General features: G+C 42.0%; 1 protein-coding gene across 1 annotated transcript; it reads right to left on the bottom strand.

The window, feature by feature from the left end:
* Window positions 1-304: 304 nt before the first annotated feature.
* LOC119737378 (coiled-coil domain-containing protein 78-like) lies at window positions 305-26,632 on the bottom strand. Its single transcript, XM_038211697.1, has 21 exons — window positions 26,463-26,632; window positions 24,358-24,467; window positions 23,492-23,721; window positions 22,803-22,933; window positions 21,847-21,990; window positions 20,376-20,572; window positions 13,975-14,149; window positions 12,819-12,944; window positions 12,341-12,472; window positions 12,019-12,105; window positions 11,068-11,247; window positions 9,943-10,119; window positions 9,370-9,420; window positions 7,662-7,750; window positions 6,778-6,856; window positions 6,550-6,675; window positions 6,188-6,384; window positions 4,374-4,532; window positions 3,067-3,142; window positions 2,298-2,398; window positions 305-959 (listed from the first exon to the last, which is right to left on the bottom strand). Exons 2-21 carry the CDS (start codon window positions 24,453-24,455, stop codon window positions 806-808), a joined length of 2,709 nt encoding a protein of 902 aa, XP_038067625.1. The 5' UTR covers window positions 24,456-24,467; window positions 26,463-26,632; the 3' UTR covers window positions 305-805.
* Between the last annotated feature and the right edge of the window lie 1,183 nt (window positions 26,633-27,815).

The following is a 27,815-nucleotide window of genomic DNA, read 5'->3' as shown; positions in this document are numbered from 1 at the left end:
AATTTCACCGTGTGTTTAGTACTAGTACGAACTTTAATCCCAGTAACCTTTTGATAATTTTTCGGTAGGTAATTGGTTTGGGGACAAATGCAAATGATCCTATATGTCTTTAAAGGGAAGATACAACATTTGCAAACATCAAAAAATGAATGATCAAATTATCACGAAATACCTTTACTGGATTGTTAGGAAATGAGAGTCTATAGCATCCTGTAAAATCGTGACATTTTCACCAAAAACTGTATTTTTCCAACGCTGGTCGGCCGACCAGTGTTGGACAACACTTACTTTTTTTCAAAAACTGCTCCTATTTTTCTTATTTAGTTATTCCGCATTTTCTTTGTAATTGATTACACACCTGTGATGGGGTACAAGCCTGCTAGACTGATTCTCTGACCTTACAATTCCCCAAAGTCTATGAACTGCTTGATTCATCTTAAGTGCGGTCAGGGAACCAGACTACAATAACATGATTGTTTTTTTCCAGCATCTACAAACCAAAAACATGAAACAAGACAGTTTAACAATATTTGCTATAACATACTAATCCTCCAAATCCATTTATTTCTGAAAAATGCAGCAAAAGCAAATGTTGTACATTCCCTTTAAAGTGAGAATACTTATCGTTTATATTCAGAACTAAGTTTTACTCTTTATTCACCGACGTGAGTTTATAAACACTGTATACTCAGAGTTGTCCGAAGCATGCAAGAACAATTCAGAAGCTTACTAGAGGGGAGCTCCAACCCACTCTGTAGCCATTTATGTACTGGTCTGTATCCACATGTAAGGACCGACCTGTATCTTAGTACTGCCAGTTCGGTTGAGTGAACGATGGCCCAGCGTGTCTAGCATAGCCAGCTCTCTGTCCTCTGGGTATCGGGGGCTCCTCGTAGGGGCTTCCATCTCGATCCTTCATCCCAAGCATTCGTCTTAAGGAGGTGTTCTCCTCTCGATACCTGCACACAGAGAGTAAACAAATTAACAGGCATTGGTTGGTAATTCAAAATGGTCCCTCTATCCCTTTCGGAGACACTCCTTCTTTAAGGCATATGGGCCTTATTCACGAGTCGGCCATACTGAATTGAAAATGAGGTGAAATCTTAATTTTTGGCATTTGCGAAGAGAAATGAAACCAAGTTAATTTTTAATTAATTCCATTCTTCTTCAATGAATAATTTAAAATGTGTAATTAAAAGTTCCCTAATGTTTAAAGCCAGATTTTAAAAAAGGACAGCAAAATAAGGCTGCATAGTGCCTGCATAAATTGTCTGGCGCCATCCCCTTCAACAGTTGACAATTAATGAAATACATTCAGGGAACTTTGACAAAAATGGCCAACTCGTGAATAACGCCCATAGGATCAGTTGCATTCATTCCAAAAGTAACCAACCAAATTATCATCAAAAAGCTTACTTGGATTAAAAATTGTACTGGTACTAAACTACCCACGAAATGATTCCATCTGGCTTGCTGTCATTTAGAAGAAATCAAGAAATGTAGGTGGTTTCCAACGATCGGCATATTGACTGATTTTTGGAAATACGGAATGCTATGGACAAAATCGTGTTGCGTGATCCAAAGGTTGTGTGCATGGTTGTTCACTGATTTTTTGAAAAGTGTAATATCCACTAAGCTGAAAATTGAACAGGTTAGGTTTTGAACATTCTTATTTGGATTTTGAGTGGCGTTATTATTGGAATATCGTCAAGGCTGTCATCAGGTTTGGATTGCCAAAATCAGTTTCGTGGTTTGAGGAACCAACATATACGGGTGGACCATTGGTTATTAAGGGTGGGTTGGGCATTAAGAAATCTATTCATTTGTTCTTGGCTTTGTTACTATTACAATTACCTAGAAATGACCACACAAATTGGCAACCAGCATTGAACTTCAGTTTGTGTTTTGGGGTTATCTAGTAACATACGTTAATTCGTCGTTTACGGTATTAAGCAACCCTAAACAACTGCTTAGAATGCAAGTTTTTGATCTTAATTAGTTTGGTGAACAGCCCAAGTTTCCATCCCAACTTTCACCTGATAAAAAAATCCTCTTGACTTGCTCTTCACCAAGTTTCGCTCGGTAAAGATGTTTTCTAAGGCATCCTTTTCTGCAAAGCTGCATTTGAAATTCAGAGCAGGACTTTTTTCCTGCCAAACTGCTAAGCTGATTTATTTGCCAAGCAGAAATCACAACACCCAGTAACAATCATATCCAAGTTGTAATGTAATTTTGCTAAGCAGAGATTTCTGTGGTAAGTGGCTCTCAGAAACTGCCCACCCCCTCCGCTGTCTTACTTGTTGAGATGTCTGTCGATGTAGTCATGACATTCGGCCAGCTGTTCTTCCAGGATTGCATTGGTTGACATCAGGGACGCTCTCTCGCTCTCAAGTTCTTGCTGTACGAAAAGAAAAAAAAAATTCCCAAATTATCTTTGTCAATATCTGTTAATAAGACCACTGAGACAACGCTAAAGAACTCTGAAAAATTCTTCACAAGAACAAAACACAAGAAATGGAGAGGTAGGATGAAAAACCAGAAAGAGCATGCTCTGTTTCTAATCTTAGTTTAAATATATTTTATTACAATCTCAGGAATGAAATGCTAGAGCATATAAAAATGCTACTATTCACTTGATAGTGAAGGATGAAGCTGGGTCAATGTAGGAATTAAGGTTCCAAGAAGTGTGACCTTTTTTCCCCTGTCCCCGTTGCCTTGGTACTTGGCAATTTACCATTCAAGTATCATTAAGAATGACTTCCAACAGTTATTTATATTTGTAACATAGGTAGTTTTCTATTCATAATCACTCTTGGAGGATGACTGCAATAAGGAGGGCAGCAGCATTATAAAATTACAGATGTCAGATGTAACAGGGACTGAAGCAAACGTGGACCCCAGATTGATAGAATGACCCAGCAACAAAAATACACTGCCTCTCCATTGATGCAATTTGTCAAGTCAAACGGCACCAGGATTGATGTTTGTTTTCTAGTTAATAAAATAAAGATTAGAAGGAAAATACGGAGCACAGTTGAACATAATGTTTGAAAAGTGCAATGGTACCTGTGTCGTGCTGGTGAATTCTCCCAGTTTCTTCTGGAACTCATTCCAGCCTCCGCTTTTGTCAGACTCAGCAGGCCTACATCAATACAAAACAGAAGACATTAACAGTACAAAAAAGCAGATTAACAAACACATTTTTAAAATGTTCAGGTAAACATCATCAAGTCATTCAAGAATAGGCATCGATATTTGCAATTATTTCATAATATGACAATATAGAAGTACATGTATAATGTATTGGATTTTAGGGTTAACTTGTGGACAGCACAGCTAACCTAAGTTTGACAATCTTCATTCGAACCCAAGCTAGTCAACAGAGTTGGACTTGTCTAGCCAACTCTTCATGAACAGCCCACAAAGGTTGGTCACATATATTGCTGGTTATGATAGCCGTGCACCTCATAATACACAGTCGGGAGCAAGAACCAAGAACTATTATAAGATGGAATTTTGCGTCGGGGTGATATAAATCAAATTATAGGTTTTGCCCTTCACCGATGTATAAACACTGTATACTCAGTGTGTAACCTCCCAAGTGAAAGTTGGAAAAAAATCACCCGGGTGGGACTCGAACCCACAACCTCCTGCTTTCTAGTGCAGATGTCTTACCACTCGACCACCGAGCTAACGGGATCGGTTGGCCGGTTCAAATCTGATGTACATAGCAGCGGGTACCGCATAAACTATTATAAGATGGAATTTTGCGTCGGGGTGATATAAATCAAATTATAGGTTTTGCCCTTCACCGACGTTTAAACACTGTATACTCAGTGTGTTACCTCCCAAGTGAAAGTTGGGAAAAATCACTCGGGTGGGACTCGAACCCACGACCTCCTGCTGTCTAGTTCAGATGTCTTACCACTCGACCACCGAGCTAACAAAATCAGTTGGCTGGTTCGAATCTGATGGTGATATAAATCAAATTATAGGTTTTACCTCCCGAGTGAAAGTTGGAAAAAAACACTCGGGTGGGACTCTTATCACTCGACCACCGAGCTAACGGGATCGGTTGGCTGGTTAGACAGTGGTAAAAAATCTGCACTAGAAAGCAGGAGGTCGTGGGTTCGAGTCCCACCCGAGTGATTTTTTCCAACTTTCACTCGGGAGGTAACACACTGAGTATACAGTGTTTAAACGTCGGTGAAGGGCAAAACCTATAATTTGAAGAACCACGAAGTTTTGTGATGATATTTTGAGCATCCTTTAGCTCAAGATGTTCACAGGTTAGTTTACACAAGTAACTAACAAATTGACGAATTAATCAGTAGTTGTCCTCAACTGAACTTAAACATGCCAGGGTTAATTACCTTTGCTTCTTTTGAGCCTCCATCAATGCCTCCATCAATCGTCGGATCTCGCGGCGATTTGCAGTTTCCACCTCGTCGTCTTTGAGGGTTAGCTCTTCTTCTTCGGGACCGAGATCTATATCGCCGATCTCACCTTTCTGCACCTGTTTTCTCAGGAATCTGATGAAGAAAATGTGCACTGACCTATTAGGACATGACTTTTTGTCAGGTGACCACAACGGCACGGACAAACTCAGTCACAAGTACTGTGAAAAATTTTAAAAGAATTGAAGGTGGGCCCGACTTATGGCGAAATCTGAAACAGTCCACATGAGTCAGTCATTAACAAGTTCATCACAAGTCAACCTCAAGTCAATCACAAGTTCATCACAACTTCATCACCAATCAATCACAAGTACATCACAAATCAATCACAAGTCCATCATAAGTCCGTCATAAGTCTGTCACAAGTCTGTCACAAGTCCATCACAAGTCCATCACAAGTCCATCACAAGTCCATCACAAGTCAATCACAAGTCCATCACAAGTCCATCACAAGTCATCACAAGTCCATCACAAGTCCATCACAAGTCCATCACAAGATAATCACAAGTCCATCACACAAGTCCATCACAAGTCAATCACAAGTCCATCACAAGTCCATCACACAAATCCATCACAAGTCAATCACAAGTCCAACACAAATCATCACAAGTCCATCACAACTCCATCACAAGTCTATCACAAGTCCATCACAAGTTAATCACAAGTCCATCACACAAGTCCATCACAAGTCTATCACAACTCCATCACAAGTCCATCACAAGTCCATCACACAAGTCCATCACAAGTCCATTACAAGTCCATCACAAGTCCATCACAAGTCCATCACAAGTTAATCACAAGTCCATCACACAAGTCCATCACAAGTCCATCACAAGTCCATCACAAGTCATCACAAGCCATCACAAGTCCATCACAAGTCAATCACAAGTCCATCACACAACTCCATCACAAGTCCATCACAAGTCCAACACAAGTCCGTCACAAGTCCATCACAAGTTAATCACAAGTCCATCACAAGTCCATCACAAGTCTATCACAAGTCCATCACAAGTCCATCACAAGTCCATCACAAGTCCATCACAAGTCCATCACAAGTTAATCACAAGTCCATCACACAAGTCCATCACAAGTCAATCACAAGTCCATCACACAAATCCATCACAAGTCAATCACAAGTCTAATACAAGTCATCACAACTCCATCACAAGTCCATCACAAGTCCATCACAAGTTAATCACAAGTCCATCACACAAGTCCATCACAAGTCAATCACAAGTTAATCACAAGTCCATCACACAAGTCCATCACAAGTCAATCACAAGTCCATCACACAAATCCATCACAAGTCAATCACAAGTCTAACACAAGTCATCACAACTCCATCACAAGTCCATCACAAGTCAATCACAAGTTAATCACAAGTCCATCACACAAGTCCATCACAAGTCAATCACAAGTCAATCACAAGTCAATCACAAGTCCATCACACAAGTCCATCACAAGTCAATCACAAGTCCATCACCAGTCATCCAGTCAACTCACAAGCTATTCAAATAAATTGTGACAAAGGCATTCCTTTTGATATTGCCCATTCCATGTTACTTGTGACCTAACTTATAAGGATTTGTGATAAACTTATAACCAGACATTATGATAACCTTGTAATCGACTTGACCACTACACAGCATTGCAGTTCTCTTCAAACAGACACAAGTTGAGGCAAATAATTATCATGATTTCAGCAAGACAGATGGAATATTGGAGTTTACCTGTAAGCAACCAGCAGCTGTTCATGCCTCTTGCCGACGGACTGCATCTTAGCTTTGAAGTCTCTGGCCGCATCACTCAGCTGTTTCTCCCGTGCCTTGTACGTGTCCTTCATGTCCTTCATCATGGTCCTCACGTAGTTAGAGAGGTTGTCCTCCATCTTACGATTGAGGATGGCGTCTCGGTCATCAACAAATTCCTACGTAGTCAACAGAAAATGAGTACATAAAGTTCAACCGTCTGAAACCAAAATGTAACGGGGTCGAACTGATTCCTTCCTCTTACTTTTCGGCCCAACTGTGGAACACGAGTCTTAGAAGATTTTAGAGAGAGGAAGACATTGTGGAGGATTGTTGCTACTCACAGCGATGTCCTCCAGGTATTTAGTGAGGCGGGATCGCATCTCTTCGTTCTTCTCCATCAGTTGGGTCTGCAATCGGCTGTTAGCCACTGCCCATTCCTTCACCTTCTCCTTGGAAGAAATGAGATCCTAGGAACAAGATCCAAAAGAAAGAAACGTTTGATCCAATTGTCATCATGCCATTATTTTTGTCTGTTTTATTTTTGTTTGGAACCAGGAAATTGGACCTACCACTTCTTGCTGAGCCAGTTTGTGTTGGCAATCTCTTGTTGTCTGTCTGGCAGTCTTCAGAGTTGCATTTAATTCCATTCTACAGGAGAAATAGAATGTTCAATTTTCATTTCCACTGCAAACTTCTTCATTGCATTTCCGAATTCCCCTCACGTGCTGCATAAACACACACCACATAACCACATTCAATTTTTTTGGGCAGTGGATATTTGACTGTGAACCGGTATCCCATGTTTTAGCTCTTCTACCAGCACGGCACTGAATATGCGCAGTGAGTGTTTTTCGGGACTTAGACATTTTTACTGTGACAAGTCTTTGTCTGGTTCCATGCTTTCATTGTTGCTGTGACTTCGTATTCACCAGATGTGAATCAGACCTAATGCAATATTGGACTTTATTTCCCTTTAAAATAAAAAACCCTCCAGAGCGATGAATCAGAAAAAGAAAATTACATAATCTGCCATCAAATGTAGGAAGACAATTCTTACTTTTTTGGACAAAACAAACAAGGTTTCAAAACGACGTAAATGGGTTACGAACTCGAGCGGGACTGCGCTTGCCATGTAGGCCTCATAGGCTTCGCATTCGTTCGACATAGGTGGCAACTCAATATCTTATAGGCCTGGTTGTATACAGGTGCATGAGGGCGCTATACGATCTGCTGGCTTAAGAATGGAGAAAAAAAATGCGATGCCAGTTCATGGCTAAATAAACAGTTCGGTTTTTTTCTCATTCATCACCACTTGAACCGCAAATACATGTATTTTACAAGAGGAGACACAAATGAAGAATTCAGCATCAGATCAGGAATCTGATTAAAATATTGTCTTGATTTAAAAAAAAAAATGATTTTGGTATCATTGACATTACAATGTCCGACTTACATCCTGTTTTGAAGTTTGTCCTGTTGGTCGTCATACTGGCTCCTCATCTTATCGTACTCACTCCTCATTCTGTCGTGATCTCCAAAGAGCTAAAGAAATATAAAAAGTTAGCCTGGGTTTGAATGTCATGGCTATGGCTAACAGCTAGCACCACATCCCATAAGACACGTGTGTTACTGTGAGCCACAGCCGGCAGTAACTTGAACATGGTAGGATATGATCAACACAATACAGTGGAACGCCGTTTTTAACAAACATCGCGGGATCCACAGAATTGCTCGTAATTGCGATCGTTCGGTATAGCGATTTTAAGCTGTCAGCGCTCCGGTACTCGCTTTCCAATAAATAGCGGCCTTCATAACTTCACCCTACACGCCCTGGTAGCTACTGAATGACAACTTTGACCAGGTGCCGAATATTGAATCATGTAATTACATAATTTTTGAGCTTACTATACCTAGAGCAATGGGTGGATTTCCCCTTCTATTCCCTGGAGAAACAATAGCCACTTGTCACTCTTCTGTTGACATTTTTCAACAACAATGTTCGGTACGTTTTGTACACAAAAAATGGGGAGCCAAGGACGATGTTCGGTATAGCCGAATGTTTGGTATAGCGGCGGTTGGTATAGCGGCGTTCCACTGAACACATTGAATAATAAATAATTAAATAATTTTAAAAATCAATACAAAAGCAGCCCCAAAATTGTTACTGGAAGGATGTGCCAGGGTAGTCCGAAAATTTGGGACTCTCAATACTGTGTATGAGAGTCCCAAAACTTAAGGTATCCATATCGTGCAAAACTTTGTGCTGCATGATAAAACCAGTGTGAATCAAATTTGCAAGCTTCTTACTCACTACAGTTTCTTCAATAATCCCTGAAACTTCTGCCTAGCAAAGTTGCTGTTGTGAGCATTGCATCACCAAAAATTCAGCTTTTAATTCTAATTTTGCAGAGAGATATCGAAATCCAAACGCGAGACATCACGTTGATGTGTACTGCAATGCATTGTGCAAAAAGACTCCTCAGCTATAACATTTTCATCATGTAGATAAAACAGCGCCCTCTTGTTGATCTGAGTGAATGCAAAATGTTTCATTTTTTAACAGAGGGCGCTATGTTCATTTGGCAATCGATTAAAAAACAAGTAAGCTGCAAGGCTCTTCCTACACCTACCCAGGATACCTTGGGAATCAGACATACATTGCTAGAGCATGGAGAATGACGTGGATGTAGGTGATGCGTTTTCAGTGTTAGTTCTGCGTTTTCATTTTTATCTGTCAGTGATGCTGTGGCTTTGTGGTTAAGAGCATGGGATTTAAGGTCTGCGGGTAATTCTGCAGGTTGTGGGTTCAAGTCCAGCCTGGGGTTATGGTGTGTGTGCCCTTGGGCAAGGCACTTTGTCACTCACTGCTTCTCTCCACCCAGGAGTAAATGGGTACCTGTGAGGGCAGAGATGGTTATTGTGCATGGTTGATTTAGCTTCCTATGCGCCTAGCAGGCAGCATCGAGCTGTATGCTCCCCAGGGAGTTGAGCAGGTTTCAGGAGCGTTTGCCCGTTGAAACAAGGAAAATAATAATTGTAAAGCGCTAATTGTTGCAGCGTAAAAGCGCTATATAAATGCCAGCTATTATTATTATTATTGTTGCGTTTTCATTGACTGTCACTATATTATTCATGCAACCACACTGATTGTTGAATTTCACCTTATTCTGTAGTTCTCGCCTGTCCAGGTCCGATGCACCGATTTCATCAGCCTGGTGAAGCAAATAGTAATTTTGCACATTAAAATTACTAAAAAAATATAAATAATAATCAATAAAATAATAATTACTCTTTTCGCCCCAATAGAGTGACTTTCCCATAGACTTGTGCACAAACCTAAACTGTCACCTAACCCAAGTTTACCTTATGTTTTTTCCACGAAATTTAGTATTTATACTAATTGGACCATGAGGAATCGATCTAGATGGTTAGCGACGGCAAAATTCCTTGTCCTAAGGGTCGTTTTCATAAAAGGGCGACAGTCATTTTGTCGCCTCAATAAGGTGTATCGCCCTATTGTGGACGGAGTTCGCAAAACCTGTCGCCCTATTACAGTAATAGTAGTAGTACTGCAACATGTTTGAAATTTGACATTCCGTAGGAACAGTTATGTTTTGATATCACGAAATTTAATGAGAAAAATTAATCAGGCATGTGACTGGGAATTTAGAAAACAAGGTCCATCTTGTCGTGAAAAACTCAAACAGCAGAATTGATGATATCGTAATACTCACACGTTCTTTTTGTCTACTCAGTCCCAACGCGATGTCCCTTGCTCGTCGCAACTCCTCGGCCGTCTGTTCCCTCTTGTGGACCGAGGCTCGTGCTAGGTTCTCCTCTTGCTTCAGCAGAGTCACCTTGGCGTTCAGTAAATTCAGCAACTCCAAGCCCAACTGCTGGTTACGGCTGACCTAAAAACAACATTCAGATTTTGGAAAATTCAAAGAAAGGTCTGGCCCGTGCCAATATTGCTCATCATCATTAGGTGGGGGTTTGCTCCATTGCATGAAATAATTCAGATTAAATCTATATCCCCCTATGTTCGATGAAAGTCCGTTGCAGGTTACTCCCCAGCTGATGCCAGTACGTATTGATACTCTTGGATAGAGAGAGGCAAGTGGGGGTGAAGTGGCTTGCCCAAGGACACAACATATGGTCAGCAGCAGGATTCGAACCCCTGACCCCCTGGTCATGAGACCCTAACCACCTGGCTACACACCCTCATTTCAGAGGACAAGACTACAGGCACAGGTATTGATTACAGTTCAAATCATCCTCCTTACAGTAATGGGGAACCAGATCGGGAATTTCCCCATATTTTTTCCCAGAAGGGTTTTCGTCGTTTTTTCCCTCCAACCCCGTAATCAGCAATTCATGCGTTATACTGCATTTTTAAAATAGACTTGTCTATATAGCTTTATTTGTGTAAATATTTCTAGTGTTCATAATTTTGTTTCACCAATACACCTAACTATATTTCATAGTTTGTAATGTATGCAGGGCCCCAATGGAAACCAGTTTGAAACTGTTTGGGCATAATCTGCGAAAAGAAATGTAATAAATAAAAAGATAAATGAATAAATAAAATGAAAACTGTTAAGCCAACAGACCTAAAAATGTCTTTGTTTGAAAACTGACTAGTTGAGGCAGAAGTCCTTTAAATACAAATTCTTGACACTGCTACAACCACTTAGGCTGAGGTTCCAGAGTAGTGCTGGTATAATTAACTAGTTCTCTGCTAATTTTAGCTTAGCTCATAACGTGCTCGACAGCATTTTCTTCTTCAGTCCTATGACATTTGGCCCAGCTCCCAGATAACAGGTGTCAGCATTCTGCAATGCGGCTTTTGTTTATCTTACCTCATTGTCGTATTTTTCTGCCAAGGCACCGTAGTCCGCCTTCATCAGGACGTACTTGTCAGCTAACTCTTGCCGTTCCCGGTCCATCAGATCCAACCTCTCCCGGGCAAGCCTAGACTCCTTTGCCAGCCGTTCTTTTGTCATCAGGACTTGTCTGTAATCACTGTCTATGGACATCAGCTACATAGGGTGTTATAAAAACAAAATGGTAATTTCAAAAAAGGGAATATACAACATTTGCAAACATCAAAAAACAAAACTACCAAATTATTATGAAATACATTACTGGACTGTTAAAGAATGACAGTCTATAGCATCCTGTAAAATCATGGCACCAGGTGTGCTGTCATTTTCAAGAAAAGTGGTAAATTTATATCAATTTCCAACGGTGGTCGGCCGACCAGCATTGGAAAAAACTGGGTTTTTTTTAAATACTGCCCCCAATTTACCAATTTTCATAAGTCAAGTTTGTTTGCAATCCATTACACACCCACGAACGGGTACAAGCCAGCTAGACTGGTTCCCTGACCTTACAATTCCCTGACGTCTATAGACTGCTCTGTCTCATCTTAAGTGCAGTCAGGGAACCAGACTACAGGAATATGATTGTGTTTCTCGATTTTTCCAGCATCTACGAACACAAAACTTCAAACAAGTCAGTGTAACAGTATTTGCTATACGATTATAATCCCCAAATACATCTATTTCTGAAAATTACAGCAAAAGCAAATTTTGTATATTCCCTTCAAAGGTAGTGGGTTAGGATGAGAACATTTTGAGCTTCAACAAAGTCAGTGTGATTGCGTCTGTTGCTTGGTCAGCTTTCCATTGATACCTTACACTCCCAGGCAATTTCTTTATTGATGTTTGACAAAATCTTCAGAGAGACCACATTCTCTTCCAGGAGGTTATCCAGCATCCTTTAGGGGTAATGATTAAGGCATAAATTACCTTGTTGTTCAGCTCAAATATTTCCTGCGACGCCTTCTCTTTGATGCGATTGTTCTCAATCTGTAGATCAACCAGCATCTTAGAAACCTGCAAACACATATCAAAAGATCCCGCTTGATTATACTATGGCTCCTTGTATGACTTGCTTAAAAATATCTTTTAAACAGGAGTTGGATTTTTTTAAACAAAAATCTCCCGAGTAAATTGAGAAAACCGTCATCATCAATATTCATAAAATATATCCATAGCCAGATTAGATTAAAGTGACATGAAGCTCTGCTTCAATTTACGAGCCTCGTCGTCCCGAGACCATCAAACAAACCTTCAGTCGCTCTTCCTCGTTACTAATCAGCTTGGCCGATAAATCCGTCTTTGCCATGGCAACGTCACCGAGGCGACTGTCCATTTGGTCGAGTCTCCGCCTCAGGTAGCCCTCTTCCTCCTTCAGCTTCATCTTCGAATAGAGAAGAGGTCAAAGATCAGCGATGACAAAGATCAATGATCTGAAGACGGTCAGAGCATACTGACCGGAACGTCGAGTTGATACCTCTGGTTCTTTTCAGAACCATTCTCTTAGTTGCGAAATTATTCGCACATGGTGTTTCCGCAAACCTTTCATTATTTAGTATCTCCACCATGCAAAGCCTCAAATCTTACTTATCAACGATGGCATAAGTCAACAAGGGCAAAGGTCAATGAGGTCAAAGGTCAATGAGGTCAAATGTCAATGAGGTCAAGATGACAAGACCATGCACAGGCAGTTACAATGCCAGTGTCTGATGATAAAGAGGGCTTATTACATTTTCCTTTTTCAATTTCGCGGTGGTTCCAGCTAGGTCGTCAGAGTCAAACACGGCCGGTGCGGAGGGGCCAACTTGCTGCCCCTGTTGGTTGAGTGACTGGGCACGGTACTGTGTGACGAGGCCCTGAGAAAAACCAAGATAACAAAGTAAAAGATCACATTCAGCACTTGAGTTGAGGTACTCGTATCAGATCAAAGGTACATCACAATTTCCTTAATTGGGAAATCATAAGTCAATTCACAAGTCTATACTCACAACAGGCATGCAACTGGGAATTTAGAAAAGAACGAGGAAGTTCCAAACCACACCAGACTTTGTACAGTATTTGTAATGACATCGATGGGGTTAATTTTGAACATAGTTAAAGAAAAAAAGTGACAGAAATGTATCAGTTAGGAAAAAAAATACAAACTTCCTTGTCGTCTAACTCAACATGAACTTCATATCTTGATAGCGGATCAAGACCAAACCCTGGGACCGATTGCAATAACCGGTTTTAAAGCTATCTATGCGCATTAGACAGTCTTAAAGTTCTGGCTGACAGTCAGTCTATAAGTCAGACCATTGCAATGATACGGTCCAAGTATTAAGATAGTCTTAAATAGTTAGCCTGGGTTGGGCTAGCTGGCTTAAAATGATCCGTAGTTGGGATTTTTGGAATTCATCGGTGTGTTGAAATATTCTTTCCCGGAATGTTTATTTTTTCAGTTGATGAATATTTGATAATCCTAAAATAGCAGAAAACTGCTTGGAGGGAGGATTCTCCAGGATAGCAGGAATCTTCTAGAAAAATGTAATGACACTGAGTTGTAGTGCAAATACAATTTTCTCAACATCAAATCTCGGAATTGACAGATTGGTTGATTTTGCATGATTTGAATCACACAAACCGAACAAATTGTGCAGTCTCTCAGGTATTCACCCGTAACCATGGACGTTTGGTGTCTTAACCAGACCGTCTAAGAGCTAAAATCGGACTGGTTTAGCCAGCCGACTAAGACTGCGCTATTGCAATCTGCCCCTAAAGTCTAAGGCTGTGTCTGAATTCAATTGGCTACGACTTGTGGTAACACACGAGTCTTAGGGAAAAGGCTTCAGCGAGCCATAGCCAAGCAATTTGGACACAGCATAATGTAGTCATTTGCTTCAGTACCTGAGCTGCTGTATCATTCAACAGACAGAAGTTTGTGATCTTGGAGAAATACTCGGCCGCGTTCAGCACGGCCTGGGTGACCCTGGGGTCAGACCGCGGCTTCTGGTGAACTATGACCTTGGTGTTGCAGTTACCTCCCAGGACATCTCGCAGGAGATTGGTCAGTTTAGAGGCCCTGCAATCAAATCGAAGAAAGTCACCGTCTCAAAATCCATGTGTGAGATTCTCAATAAGCTCATGATAGCAGGATGGTCATTCAGTCAGTCAGTCAGTCGGTAACTCAAGCACCATACAGTCAATCAGTCAAATAGTCAATTAGACAGTAATAATAATAATAATTGCGCTTATATAGCGCTTTCCATTGTATCAATGATCTCGAAGCGCTTTACAATTATTCCCGTTATTCAGGCCATGGGACCAAGCGGCAACCGATATCAGCGCTCAATCAGTCCTTGACCCTCACAGGCACCCATTTATACTCCTGAGTGGAGAGAGGCAATTGTAGTTAAGTGTCTTGCCCAAGGGCACAAACACCATGTTCCTGGCCGGGTTTGAACTAACGCACCTTCATACATGAGTCAAACACCGTAACCACTGGACCAAGGCATTTAATGAGACAGTCAATCAGTATGTCAGTCAGCAACTCACTCAGTCAATCAGTGATTCAGTCACTCAGTCTGCCAGCCTATCGGGTAGTGAGTGATTCAGACAGTCAATCAGTATGTCAGTCAGCAACTCACTCAGTCAATCTGTGACTCAGTCAGTCAGTCTGCCAGCCTATCGGGTAGTGAGTGATTCAGACAGTCAATCAGTATGTCAGTCAGCAACTCACTCAGTCAATCAGTGATTCAGTCAGTCAGTCTGCCAGCCTATCGGGTGGTGAGTGATTCAGACAGTCAATCAGTATGTCAGTCAGCAACTCACTCAGTCAATCAGTGATTCAGTCAGTCAGTCTGCCAGCCTATCGGGTGGTGAGTGATTCAGACAGTCAATCAGTATGTCAGTCAGCAACTCACTCAGTCAATCAGTGTTTCCGTCAGTCAGTCTGCCAGCCTATCGGGTAGTGAGTGATTCAGACAGTCAATCAGTATGTCAGTCAGCAACTCACTCAGTCAATCTGTGACTCAGTCAGTCAGTCTGCCAGCCTATCGGGTAGTGAGTGATTCAGACAGTCAATCAGTATGTCAGTCAGCAACTCACTCAGTCAATCAGTGTTTCCGTCAGTCAGTCTGCCAGCCTATCGGGTAGTGAGTGATTCAGACAGTCAATCAGTATGTCAGTCAGCAACTCACTCAGTCAATCTGTGACTCAGTCAGTCAGTCTGCCAGCCTATCGGGTAGTGAGTGATTCAGACAGTCAATCAGTATGTCAGTCAGCAACTCACTCAGTCAATCAGTGTTTCCGTCAGTCAGTCTGCCAGCCTATCGGGTGGTGAGTGATTCAGACAGTCAATCAGTATGTCAGTCAGCAACTCACTCAGTCAATCAGTGATTCAGTCAGTCAGTCTGCCAGCCTATCGGGTGGTGAGTGATTCAGACAGTCAATCAGTATGTCAGTCAGCAACTCACTCAGTCAATCAGTGATTCAGTCAGTCAGTCTGCCAGCCTATCGGGTGGTGAGTGATTCAGACAGTCAATCAGTATGTCAGTCAGCAACTCACTCAGTCAATCAGTGTTTCCGTCAGTCAGTCTGCCAGCCTATCGGGTGGTGAGTGATTCAGACAGTCAATTTGTATGTCAGTCAGCAACTCACTCAGTCAATCTGTGACTCAGTCAGTCAGTCTGCCAGCCTATCGGGTAGTGAGTGATTCAGACAGTCAATCAGTATGTCAGTCAGCAACTCACTCAGTCAATCAGTGTTTCCGTCAGTCAGTCTGCCAGCCTATCGGGTAGTGAGTGATTCAGACAGTCAATCAGTATGTCAGTCAGCAACTCACTCAGTCAATCAGTGTTTCCGTCAGTCAGTCTGCCAGCCTTTCGGGTGGTGAGTGATTCAGACAGTCAATCAGTATGTCAGTCAGCAACTCACTCAGTCAATCAGTGATTCAGTCAGTCAGTCTGCCAGCCTATCGGGTGGTGAGTGATTCAGACAGTCAATCAGTATGTCAGTCAGCAACTCACTCAGTCAATCAGTGATTCAGTCAGTCAGTCTGCCAGCCTATCGGGTGGTGAGTGATTCAGACAGTCAATCAGTATGTCAGTCAGCAACTCACTCAGTCAATCAGTGTTTCCGTCAGTCAGTCTGCCAGCCTATCGGGTGGTGAGTGATTCAGACAGTCAATCAGTATGTCAGTCAGCAACTCACTCAGTCAATCTGTGACTCCGTCAGTCAGTCTGCCAGCCTATCGGGTAGTGAGTGATTCAGACAGTCAATCAGTATGTCAGTCAGCAACTCACTCAGTCAATCAGTGTTTCCGTCAGTCAGTCTGCCAGCCTATCGGGTAGTGAGTGATTCAGACAGTCAATCAGTATGTCAGTCAGCAACTCACTCAGTCAATCTGTGACTCAGTCAGTCAGTCTGCCAGCCTATCGGGTAGTGAGTGATTCAGACAGTCAATCAGTATGTCAGTCAGCAACTCACTCAGTCAATCAGTGTTTCCGTCAGTCAGTCTGCCAGCCTATCGGGTGGTTAGTGATTCAGACAGTCAATCAGTATGTCAGTCAGCAACTCACTCAGTCAATCAGTGATTCAGTCAGTCAGTCTGCCAGCCTATCGGGTGGTGAGTGATTCAGACAGTCAATCAGTATGTCAGTCAGCAACTCACTCAGTCAATCAGTGTTTCCGTCAGTCAGTCTGCCAGCCTATCGGGTAGTGAGTGATTCAGACAGTCAATCAGTATGTCAGTCAGCAACTCACTCAGTCAATCTGTGACTCAGTCAGTCAGTCTGCCAGCCTATCGGGTAGTGAGTGATTCAGACAGTCAATCAGTATGTCAGTCAGCAACTCACTCAGTCAATCTGTGACTCAGTCAGTCAGTCTGCCAGCCTATCGGGTAGTGAGTGATTCAGACAGTCAATCAGTATGTCAGTCAGCAACTCACTCAGTCAATCTGTGACTCAGTCAGTCAGTCTGCCAGCCTATCGGGTAGTGAGTGATTCAGACAGTCAATCAGTATGTCAGTCAGCAACTCACTCAGTCAATCTGTGACTCAGTCAGTCAGTCTGCCAGCCTATCGGGTAGTGAGTGATTCAGACAGTCAATCAGTATGTCAGTCAGCAACTCACTCAGTCAATCAGTGTTTCCGTCAGTCAGTCTGCCAGCCTATCGGGTAGTGAGTGATTCAGACAGTCAATCAGTATGTCAGTCAGCAACTCACTCAGTCAATCAGTGTTTCCGTCAGTCAGTCTGCCAGCCTATCGGGTGGGGAGTGATTCAGACAGTCAATCAGTATGTCAGTCAGCAACTCACTCAGTCAATCTGTGACTCAGCCAGTCAGTCTGCCAGCCTATCGGGTCGTGAGTGATTCAGACAGTCAATCAGTATGTCAGTCAGCAACTCACTCAGTCAATCTGTGACTCAGTCAGTCAGTCTGCCAGCCTATCGGGGAGTGAGTGATTCAGACAGTCAATCAGTATGTCAGTCAGCAACTCACTCAGTCAATCTGTGACTCAGCCAGTCAGTCTGCCAGCCTATCGGGGAGTGAGTGATTCAGACAGTCAATCAGTATGTCAGTCAGCAACTCACTCAGTCAATCAGTGTTTCCGTCAGTCAGTCTGCCAGCCTATCGGGTGGTGAGTGATTCAGACAGTCAATCAGTATGTCAGTCAGCAACTCACTCAGTCAATCAGTGATTCAGTCAGTCAGTCTGCCAGCCTATCGGGTGGTGAGTGATTCAGACAGTCAATCAGTATGTCAGTCAGCAACTCACTCAGTCAATCAGTGATTCAGTCAGTCAGTCTGCCAGCCTATCGGGTGGTGAGTGATTCAGACAGTCAATCAGTATGTCAGTCAGCAACTCACTCAGTCAATCAGTGTTTCCGTCAGTCAGTCTGCCAGCCTATCGGGTGGTGAGTGATTCAGACAGTCAATCAGTATGTCAGTCAGCAACTCACTCAGTCAATCTGTGACTCAGTCAGTCAGTCTGCCAGCCTATCGGGTAGTGAGTGATTCAGACAGTCAATCAGTATGTCAGTCAGCAACTCACTCAGTCAATCAGTGTTTCCGTCAGTCAGTCTGCCAGCCTATCGGGTAGTGAGTGATTCAGACAGTCAATCAGTATGTCAGTCAGCAACTCACTCAGTCAATCTGTGACTCAGTCAGTCAGTCTGCCAGCCTATCGGGTAGTGAGTGATTCAGACAGTCAATCAGTATGTCAGTCAGCAACTCACTCAGTCAATCAGTGTTTCCGTCAGTCAGTCTGCCAGCCTATCGGGTGGTGAGTGATTCAGACAGTCAATCAGTATGTCAGTCAGCAACTCACTCAGTCAATCAGTGATTCAGTCAGTCAGTCTGCCAGCCTATCGGGTGGTGAGTGATTCAGACAGTCAATCAGTATGTCAGTCAGCAACTCACTCAGTCAATCAGTGTTTCCGTCAGTCAGTCTGCCAGCCTATCGGGTAGTGAGTGATTCAGACAGTCAATCAGTATGTCAGTCAGCAACTCACTCAGTCAATCTGTGACTCAGACAGTCAGTCTGCCAGCCTATCGGGTAGTGAGTGATTCAGACAGTCAATCAGTATGTCAGTCAGCAACTCACTCAGTCAATCTGTGACTCAGTCAGTCAGTCTGCCAGCCTATCGGGTAGTGAGTGATTCAGACAGTCAATCAGTATGTCAGTCAGCAACTCACTCAGTCAATCTGTGACTCAGTCAGTCAGTCTGCCAGCCTATCGGGTAGTGAGTGATTCAGACAGTCAATCAGTATGTCAGTCAGCAACTCACTCAGTCAATCAGTGTTTCCGTCAGTCAGTCTGCCAGCCTATCGGGTAGTGAGTGATTCAGACAGTCAATCAGTATGTCAGTCAGCAACTCACTCAGTCAATCAGTGTTTCCGTCAGTCAGTCTGCCAGCCTATCGGGTGGGGAGTGATTCAGACAGTCAATCAGTATGTCAGTCAGCAACTCACTCAGTCAATCTGTGACTCAGCCAGTCAGTCTGCCAGCCTATCGGGTAGTGAGTGATTCAGACAGTCAATCAGTATGTCAGTCAGCAACTCACTCAGTCAATCTGTGACTCAGTCAGTCAGTCTGCCAGCCTATCGGGGAGTGAGTGATTCAGACAGTCAATCAGTATGTCAGTCAGCAACTCACTCAGTCAATCTGTGACTCAGCCAGTCAGTCTGCCAGCCTATCGGGGAGTGAGTGATTCAGACAGTCAATCAGTATGTCAGTCAGCAACTCACTCAGTCAATCAGTGTTTCCGTCAGTCAGTCTGCCAGCCTATCGGGTGGGGAGTGATTCAGACAGTCAATCAGTATGTCAGTCAGCAACTCACTCAGTCAATCAGTGTTTCCGTCAGTCAGTCTGCCAGCCTATCGGGTAGTGAGTGATTCAGACAGTCAATCAGTATGTCAGTCAGCAACTCACTCAGTCAATCTGTGACTCAGTCAGTCAGTCTGCCAGCCTATCGGGTAGTGAGTGATTCAGACAGTGATTCAGTCACTTGGGGCGGATTGCAATAACGCGGTCTTAGTCGGCTGGCTAAACCAGTCCGATTTTAGCCGGCTATTGTTCTTAGACGGTCTTGGTTAAGACACCAAACTTAGCCCATTGCAATAAGCTGGTCTTTACTAAGCCCGCTTAGAGTAATGATTCACAAACAAACATTCCATGGTTACGGGCAAATACTGGAGAGACTGCACAATTTTTTTTTTAGGTTTGTGTGATTCAATCATGCAAAATCAAATGTCAATTCCAAAATGTTATTTTCAGAAAATTGTATTTGCAGTACAACTCAGTGTCGTTACATTTTTCCAGAAGATCCCTTCTATCCCAGAGAATTTTCCCTCCAAGCAGTGTTCTGCTATTTTAAGATTTAATTATCAAACACTCATCAACTGTAAAAAAAAATATTTTGAGAAAGAATAATTCAACACACCAATGAATTCCAAAAATCCCAACTATAGACCGTTTTAAGCCAGCCCAACCCAGGCTAATTATTTTAAGACGGTCTTACTACTTAAACTGTGTCATTGCAATGGTCTAACTTACAGACTGACTGACAGCCAGAGCTTTTAGACTGTCTAATGCGCATAGACAGCTTTAAGACCGGTTATTGCAATCCGCCTCTGGTCTGTCAGTCAGTAGGGGAGTCAGTCAGACAGCTGGATGGACAATTGGTCGGGGAGTCAGTCAGTCAGTTAGGCAGCCCATCAAGCAATCAGTCAGTCAGACTCAGTCAGTTGTAGGACAGTAGACTGTCCCTGCGGGTCCAACAACACAAATTGTGAGTTATACAACTTACTCATACGGCACGATTCTTTCAGCACCGGGTTTACTAGCTAAATCTTCAATCAGATCTCCCAGAGCTAAGATAGACTTATTCAACAGGGCTCCTTCCTTTCTCTTCAGAGCTTTGGGATCAGCAGCAAGCTTCTCTGCTCCAGGGAGATCCACAAAGGTGAAGCTAGACTTGTATGGATAGCTGTACTCATCTCTCTCCTGCAAAGACAAAATGGAGAAAAATATTCAACAACAACAAAAAAAGCAGAAAGTATTCCCACTGGCTTAAAGCTACAGTCCATCATTTGTAATTTGTGCATTTTGTTCGTTTGAAGCAACAAAAGAGTTCAAAATCTAATGAAGGATACTGAGCAACTAACCTGATTAAGTTTCAGCTAAGCTTCAGCTGTACATTCCGAGAAAAACAGCATTCTAAGATCTCAATTTCAAATCAAAAGTTACTGAATCATGTTTTGAATTGTTTTGAATTGCAGCTATACGCGACGTCGCGCACTGATCCGACGAATTACAACCCGCGCACGCGTGTGCGTCGTTCCAATACTTGTGCGCGCTGCGCTGAATAACAAAACGAACTACTTATTTAAATTTATCTACGGTGCTTCTTAAGAATCACCGTTGGAAATGCCTTCTTTCGTTGATTCCTTCAAAATGACAGCTTCCCAGAAAGAATAATTTCACAGGGAGTTTAGTTCCCTTACTATCTTTCAACCAAGTTTGTTTTTCAACAATAATTATGCCAGTTACTTTTCGGATGGCTGCAAATGATGGACTATAGCTTTAACCCTTTTCAATGAATGTGACAGACCAGTAGGATCTTCAGGTGGGCACTGCATGGGTACATTTGTCTGTCTCAATCTCTCTCTGTCTTTGATACAATTTATCCGAGGAATACTTGTGTAGGGAATGATGACAATAATCCTCCAAAAAAAATTAAAAATTGAATTTCAGACAGAAAATCTGAATCCCAAACCCACCTGGCCAATTCTGGGGATTCACAATGTAGTGTGCCACCGCGAGTTTGCATTGGAGAGCCATTATTTCTAGTTTACGGTCGACAAAACACAGCCCATTTGAATGCGCGTCAGTAGACAACTTCAGCTAGTTTGTTATATATTGAGGCAAAGCGTTCAGCCGCCTTACAAAAACACCATATGGATACAATGAAAAGAAAAGGGCAATTATACTCGATTCATATACGCTTACGAAAGTACTGACCTCAAAAACTAACAATTTTCAAATGTCCTGCGCTGTGAATTTGTCGATCATCTCCCACAATGCACTGGTAAAAATGAACTCTCCTTAGCAAATTCTTAGTGGCGCACTGCATTGTGAATCGCCCGAACTGAAAATTCATCCTTGTGGTGACATGGCTGAAATCAGCAAATGAATTTAATATTATAATATATAGCCTTGAGGCAAAAAGTGAAATGGTAGATGTATGCTAGTGAGAGGGAGGAGAGTTATCTACATACTTGTGTAAGATGGATTCTAGTCACCACTGTCGTTCTACTGCCAGCTTCTCCGTAGTCCGTATTCTGGGAGTTCTGTGCCAGCCAACCGCTACGAAATGCAGATATGGCATCTTCAGCACTTGTCACAGCAACCTCCGTTAGATTCTGTTGGAAAAATATGACGGTATTGTCGCGTTTATCCCTGGAATAGTTTCGTCGGACTGGGATTTGAGTCGCGGTGAACAGTGTCGCATCGTGATCAACAAAGAACTCAGACTCAGGCTTGACGGAAAATGCGACACAGTCATTCTTTAAACCTGAAAATGCATATTTTCTCCATTATCACATCACCGCCAAGCTTTTTTGAGTTAGTAGACTGATGTCTTGCAATAGTTTTGACACCAATTTCTTACATTGTCCTATTTCTTTGCTGAGTGCCAAATAATCATTATTTTTTCCTATCAACTTGAAATTTTGTCAGAATATTTTAGAAAATAAAGTACAATTTGATGTGACTCGCACGTCACGAGTCCTAAATGTCAATTCAAAGTCTTTGACCCTAACTCCCCAGCCTAATTTACTAGGAACCATACCCATTCAGGCAAATTCCAACACCCACGTGGGAAATCGTACACACACACTGTTGGACTTAGTTTCTGGAGGTATGCCAAACCTAGTGTAAAAGACCATCAGTTAAGGGGTACTGTACCTATCCCAACAGATTTAAACAAAACCTGCTGTTGAACTTTGATGGGTTGAGTTCGGTTAGGGTTAATGAAAAGTGAAAGAGTCCAAGTCTTTTTCTTCGATTCGATGTGACTGGAGATGAGTCTAACTCACTGTAATTGCAACTCAAGATCGACTCCAGTCTGGGTCCGGGCCTTCAGTCTGGGTCCGGGCCTCAAGCCAATCGAATCTGCCCTTTCCACTACTCAGGGTAAGTAAAAGAAAAACTGAATGAAAAACAGCTTGCTTACCTTGACGTAAACACCCTCCTGAGCGTTGACGCCAAGCTCACAGACAGCACCTTGTTGATCAAAACTCAGCAAATCTCGTATGATCTCATTGTACAACTCGTACATGCCAATCTTCACATAGGCGGACGGCCCTAAACAATATGAGCGATGTTTATTTTGTTAGATATTCGACAAAAGGGAACATTTATGCTCACATCTGAAATACATGGCAATGGCTTGCAAACTTGTACAGATGCCCTAAATGTAAGCAGCAGATGGGCTTGCGATTTGACTTGTGATGGATTTGTGATCGATCTTCACTGATCTTGTGATGTGACTTCTCCACAGCATTATGAAAGGAGATGATATGAGTTGAGACGGACTTGTGATTTGACTTGTGATGGACTTGTGACTAGTAACTTGTGATGGACTTGTGATTTGACTTGTGATTTGACTTGTGATGGACTTGTGATGGACATGTGATGGACTTGTGATTTGACTTGTGATTGACTTGTGATTTGACTTGTGATTGACTTGTCATTGGATTTGTGATGGACTTGTAATTTGATTTGTGATTTGACTTGTGATGGACTTGTGATGGAGTTGTGATTGACTTGTGATGGAGTTGTGATTGACTTGTGATAGACTTGTGATGGACTTGTGATGGACTTGTGATCGACTTACGAACTGTTAGAAATACATGGACTTACCATTTTCATTTAACCGGTCCACGTCCTTAAACAGATCCTTCAGTACCATCTGAATTATGCCAGGTTGGCCGGTTCCCTCCCCAGCCAACGTATAGCTCTTGCCCGAACGGGCCTCGCCAAAGCACAGCACGCTACAGTTGAAGCCCGCCCCCAAGAGGTTGACCATGGAGAGGATCGCGTCGCTGTAAATAACCCTGTTGGTGTCTCCTTGTTTGTACAGGGTCTGAAAGCTGAAAGATTCCAGAGCTTGGATTTTGGACGACTTCATGTACATTATTGTTGAGGAACTGAGATTTACATAAATTTTACCGATTCCACACGAAGAAGATATTTGTGAATTTTCGGTGTTTGAGGAAAATTGTGCCACCCACTGAGCTGAAACTCCAACAAGTTTTGTTTTAATATTGTGCATCCATATTTGTGTTTTTATTCCTTAAATAGATTACAAAAACAAACGATTCTAAAGCTCAGATTAGCTGATTTGATGACTCCAAACTCAAAAATGATGCTTAAATTACGATCTTTTGCTCAAAAAAATTGCTTAAATTTGTCAAAATTGCCTCAGATCGCACCACAGAGCGTCTAGATTCCAAAATTTTTAGAGGCCCTTAAGCGGGCCCCAAACCCCACACCGTTAGGGCTTCGTCCTCACAATAGTTCGATCAACAAATGTCCCCCCCCCCCACTTTTGAAAAGCAATGAAGGCCCTTGCAAATCAACCATGGTGGGAGAAGTGGGGGGAGGGGAGACAAGTGGGGGGAGGGGAGGGGGTTCGTGTCATCATTGGGTCCGTCTTGTAATTAACAGGTGTTTTATTAGGTTAGATACACTTCTGTTACTCCAGTATGAAATGGGTTTCAGTCTACCTGAGCGATGTTTGTCCATTGCTGTTGGAGTACGATGCGGAACTCTCATTGCCTGCAGCTGTTGACGGCCGGATCCGTCCAAGAACTGTCACATTCATCCTTCACTGGGGCTTACCGTTAAAAAGAGTTTAAAAAACCAACAAAAATTAAAATTTCATGTAAAATCTTTGCCAGTAAAATCTAAAATACATTTGTACAGGTATTCCAAGTTAAATTGGACCCCAGCCCTACAAACAGGGCTGTGTAAATGGCTGTCTTTTGTTTTTAACATTTGTCTTACAATTACTGTCGCCAATGTAGCGACAGTTACAACTAGACAAATTTTAAAAGAGAACCATTTACAGCACTGTTTGTAGGGGTACGTTAATAATTGGACCCCACAAATCACGTTTTTGTTTGTTTTATTTTTTGGCACTACATGCCTTAACTAAGTTACTTTAATTCTAGTATCAGCGTCCCAAAACCTACTTTTAAAATCTCTAGCCTGTTGCACTCTGCCGCCCTGCACACTATAGTATATCATGTAGGTGTACCATATCTAAGTAATGGTACCTTATTTTGCAAGCGATTGGACTGTTGGACATCTTTATTTTTATGATAGAGTGTCTGACTTCTAGTATTTAAAGGGAAAATACAACATTTGCAAACATCGAAAAATAAAACTACCAAGTTTTAACGAAATACCTTACTAGGATGTTGGTCAATGACAGTCTGAAGCATCCTGTAACATTATGGCACCTGGTGTCGAGTCATTTTCAAGAAAACGGTATTTTTGTATACATTTCCAACGGTGGTCGGCCGACCACTGTTGGAAAAACCTAACTATTTTTCAACTACTGCTCCAAATTTACAATTGTTTTCAGTCCAAATGTTGTTTGCTATTGGTTACATGTTCATGAACGGGTGCAGGCCAGCTAGACTGGTTCCCTTTTCTTACAATTTTCCGACATCTATAAATTGATCCATTTTATCTTTAGTGGAGTCAGGGAGCCAGACTACTTAAACAGTTTTGTTTTTCTTGGTTTTTCAAGCATTTTTGAACACAAAACTTCAAACATGTCAGTGTAACAATATTTGATCTACTATACTAACCCCTCATGTAGTTCATTTCTGAGAATTACAGCAAAAGCCAATGATGTACATTCCCTTTAATCAAACGCTTATTATAGGCCTACATGCGTGCAAGTTTGCTTGTGTACGTTACGAGTTGACCTGTTTAAGTAAAGTAGGCCCGCCCTAGTGATAGTGTAGTGATACATGTATGCTACGTTTATTATTATATATTGTTGATGTCCCCTAAAATAATATTAATATTGCGCGGCCCCTTACGTTGCACATTTTGATTGTTCGCCTGCAATCTGCAGTGCCTTGCTACAGCAAGCATTTTACCTCAAATTTCAGAGTTAGTGAAATGTTTCTTAGTTCTAGAATTAAAATAGGAAAAGAATGTTGCAACCTGAAGCTACTTCAGCGGTTGTGTACAATGTCTATATGGAGAGACGAGAACATTTTCTAAGTATTTCCTAATAAAATTAGAAATAGGCCTATTTCTCAGTCCCAGATTCATGTCTCATCATCATTTTTGCAATGACTGACCAATAATAAATATTGATCTGTTGAGATGATATATCAAGAAAAAAGTGGCATCAGGTTGAAACATTCTTTCCTAGAATAGAAATTAGAAGGCACCTCTCGCTAGCTAACGAGAGATGCCTCTAAATTCTAGAACTTTAGTAGAAGTAGAAGTAGGCCCTGTGAAAATTCATCAAGCTTTTTAATCTGGAGTTTACCGGTACCTACCCACTTCAATGACTTTCACAATTCAACCCGGAATGAATGTTGCAACCTGATGCTGCTTTTTTCCTTCATCCCAATGAAGGTCAGTCATTGCAAAAAATGACGATAAGACATGAATCTGGGACTGAGAAGCATTTCTAATTTTGTTAGGAGATTGAAATTTGATTGACTCTCCATATAGGCTTAGGCCTAGGCCTAGGCCTAGTAGTAGTAGTTTAGTAGTTTAGGTTAGCTTTTGTACACAACCATGTTGACCATGAAAACCGCCGAAGTAGCGTCAGGTTGAAAATTCTTTCCGTAAACCCTACCTTTTAAATATTTTCAGGAGTATCTATAGTCTGACACAGAAGACGAGTTTCATCAATAGGCCTCAGAAAATAATAGGCCTCCTAGTATAGGCCTACGGAAAATGCGCAATCCTTAGAACAGTCAGAACTCCAGAAGCGTTCGTTTCCCTGCAACCTATACCGGAAATATGCTGAATAGCGCCCTCTTTCGACGTCACGACGGGTCAACGCGTACGCGAACCCGACGTTCCCCAAATCGTACGCCGGCCAGCCACGCGGGCCGAACTAATACAGTTTCCAGATTGGACGGAGTCAAGAATCGTCGACCACATACAATTTTACCGGCACTTATAGTTTTCAGTCAAATAAATGTCTTGAATTCCCCGAAAGAGAACATACTATCCGTTCCATTCGTACCCAGATCAGATAGGCTCGTGCGATCAGTACAATCACGCCTCACCACCTATTCCGAATCTATCCTCCCTCCATATGCGTACAGACTCAGTGCACGATGTACCACCTATTACTCATAAGTTTGAAACGAAAACCAAAACATTGGAAGTTCGAGTGAAACCTCGATCTTTACGATTGAAGAAATTTCACTCTAAAACGTCTAGTTCCAAGTTTCCGACTGTGGGAGTGAATCTTCACTCGAATGGAGTAAATTTTCACTCTTTAGAATTTAGAGAGTCATCTTTTAAATTCATGACTCGTCAATTTTGTTGTTCCTGTTTCTAACTGTTCATTTTGTGGCTTAAAGGTTTTTTTTTTAATCGAGAGTCACTTAAGAATAAGTGCAACACAATTAATAATGTCTTAAAGTTTATATCAAATATGACATGTTTTGCGTGCTGGTTTGCTGAGGTACCGTGTGGGTCGTGAGTAGATGGTGTTCGTAATGTGAAACATAATAATACTTAAAATCCTACATTATATATGATCCTTCGATGAAGATTTGAACTTCAAATCATCGTAACTATGTCTACGGCGTCTCTGTACAACTTGATTAAAGGAACTGTTAATGTTAAACTTTAAGAAACAACCATTTGGTTAACAATAAAAACCACCAAATCGCTGAGATGTTAAAGCTACAGTCCATCATTGGCGGCTATCCAAAAAGTAACTGACGTAATTATTGTTGAAAAACATACTTGGTTTAAATGTAAGGGGACTAGATCAAGACTCCCTGAGAAATTCTTCTTTCATTTTGAAGAAATCAATGAAAGAAGGCCTTTCCAAAGATGCGTCTAAAGACGCATCGTTGGAAATCTCCATTAGTAGTTCGTTTTTTATTCGACGAAGCGCGCGCAAGCGTTGACACGACGTACATACACGCGCTTGGTTGCTAAATTCGTCGGATCAGTGCGCGACATC

Source organism: Patiria miniata, unplaced genomic scaffold (genome assembly GCF_015706575.1).
Source record: "Patiria miniata isolate m_02_andy unplaced genomic scaffold, ASM1570657v1 HiC_scaffold_3, whole genome shotgun sequence".
Lineage (NCBI taxonomy): Eukaryota > Metazoa > Echinodermata > Asteroidea > Valvatida > Asterinidae > Patiria > Patiria miniata.
The sequence above is the reverse complement of the archived record's forward strand: the minus strand, read 5'-3'. Positions and strand labels throughout refer to the sequence as shown.